Genomic DNA, 1,235 nt, shown 5'->3' with positions numbered 1-1,235 from the left:
AGTTGTGTATGAATAAATCTTTTTCTTTTTGATAATTGAATATTTAGGCATTTATCATTTCTTTCAATATTTTATATTTTGAAAAACATTGTATTAACTTACTAGATTTTATGTTTACGTTGGCATCAGCTAAAATGATAAATTTAATGTAAAAAACAATATTAAATAATTTATTCAAAGTTTTATGTAATAATTAAAATATATAATATATAAAGAATTGTATTTTTTCATTAATAATTTTTTACTTACAGATAGCCAAACATTCGGCGATTAATTTATTAATTTCATTTTCATCTAAATATAATCCTGCTAATTCTCTGACCACAACGTCGTTTAAGTTTTCATCATCATCATTCTATTGCCAAAAAATAATAATTTTTTTTTATTTTATACATATGTCAAATTCTATTTATATTTAAAAAATTTTATTATTTATACTAACTGCGTTGAATTTTTTCAATAAACATTTAGAATATAGTTGAACTTTCTCATCTTCTACATCAACGATGCCGTCACGAAAATCATTTTCTTTTTCTGAAATTAGAATAAAAAAATTAATCAGAAATATTATAATTTGTATCTCATTTCATTATTTGTAACTCACGTTCATCAATGCCACTGTCTACCCTGCAAACTGATAATGCAGCACGTAGCCCAATTTGTAATTGTTTAAGTGTCTAAAAAAAAGTGTAAAAAAGATGATTAAAATATATATTATGAAAATAGCTTATTCGTTAAATAACGTATTTTAAAAATAATTATTTATTTAATAAATTGATTTTTATTACATATATAATTAATATAATATAATATAATTAATATAATTATTTTTAAAATTTTTTAAACAAATACAAATCTTTTTTTATACAAATATTTATTTTACAAATATTGTTTTATACAATTTGTTTTATACAATTATTTGTTTTAGAACAATACATATATGTATTGTTCTAATTAATTTTTCATTCATCTTAAATATTAATACAATTTTTATATTATCTTTGTATATATATTTATAATGTTATTATATATATGTATATGTATAATCATATAATATTCAATTCAACAAAAACTATCGCTTGATTGAAATTAATAATAATATTCCACTATCTTCTGCTATTACACTTAATTATTTAGAAACAAATATTTTTCAGGAATTTCAAAAAAAAAAATTAATAAAAATATTATATAAAAATTGTAATATTCTATCTATCTTTTCATTATTGATCTTCACG

The 1,235-nt window shown here is 18.3% G+C and overlaps 1 protein-coding gene across 1 annotated transcript in view; it reads right to left on the bottom strand.

The window, feature by feature from the left end:
* Positions 1-25: 25 nt before the first annotated feature.
* The window catches only part of LOC102673442, a 2,187-nt gene continuing 977 nt past the window's right edge, over positions 26-1,235 (bottom strand). The window contains exons 2-5 of the mRNA XM_006609034.2: positions 605-677; positions 443-534; positions 250-355; positions 26-129 (exon numbers count right to left, since the gene is read on the bottom strand). Of these exons, the coding sequence (XP_006609097.1) occupies positions 44-129; positions 250-355; positions 443-534; positions 605-677 (357 nt within the window). The 3' untranslated portion in view covers positions 26-43. The remainder of the gene's footprint in view (positions 130-249; positions 356-442; positions 535-604; positions 678-1,235) is intronic.

Source organism: Apis dorsata, unplaced genomic scaffold (assembly GCF_000469605.1).
Source record: "Apis dorsata unplaced genomic scaffold, Apis dorsata 1.3 scaffold_52, whole genome shotgun sequence".
Classification (NCBI taxonomy): domain Eukaryota; kingdom Metazoa; phylum Arthropoda; class Insecta; order Hymenoptera; family Apidae; genus Apis; species Apis dorsata.
Note: the sequence above shows the minus strand (reverse complement) of the source record. Positions and strands in the feature narration are given on the sequence as shown.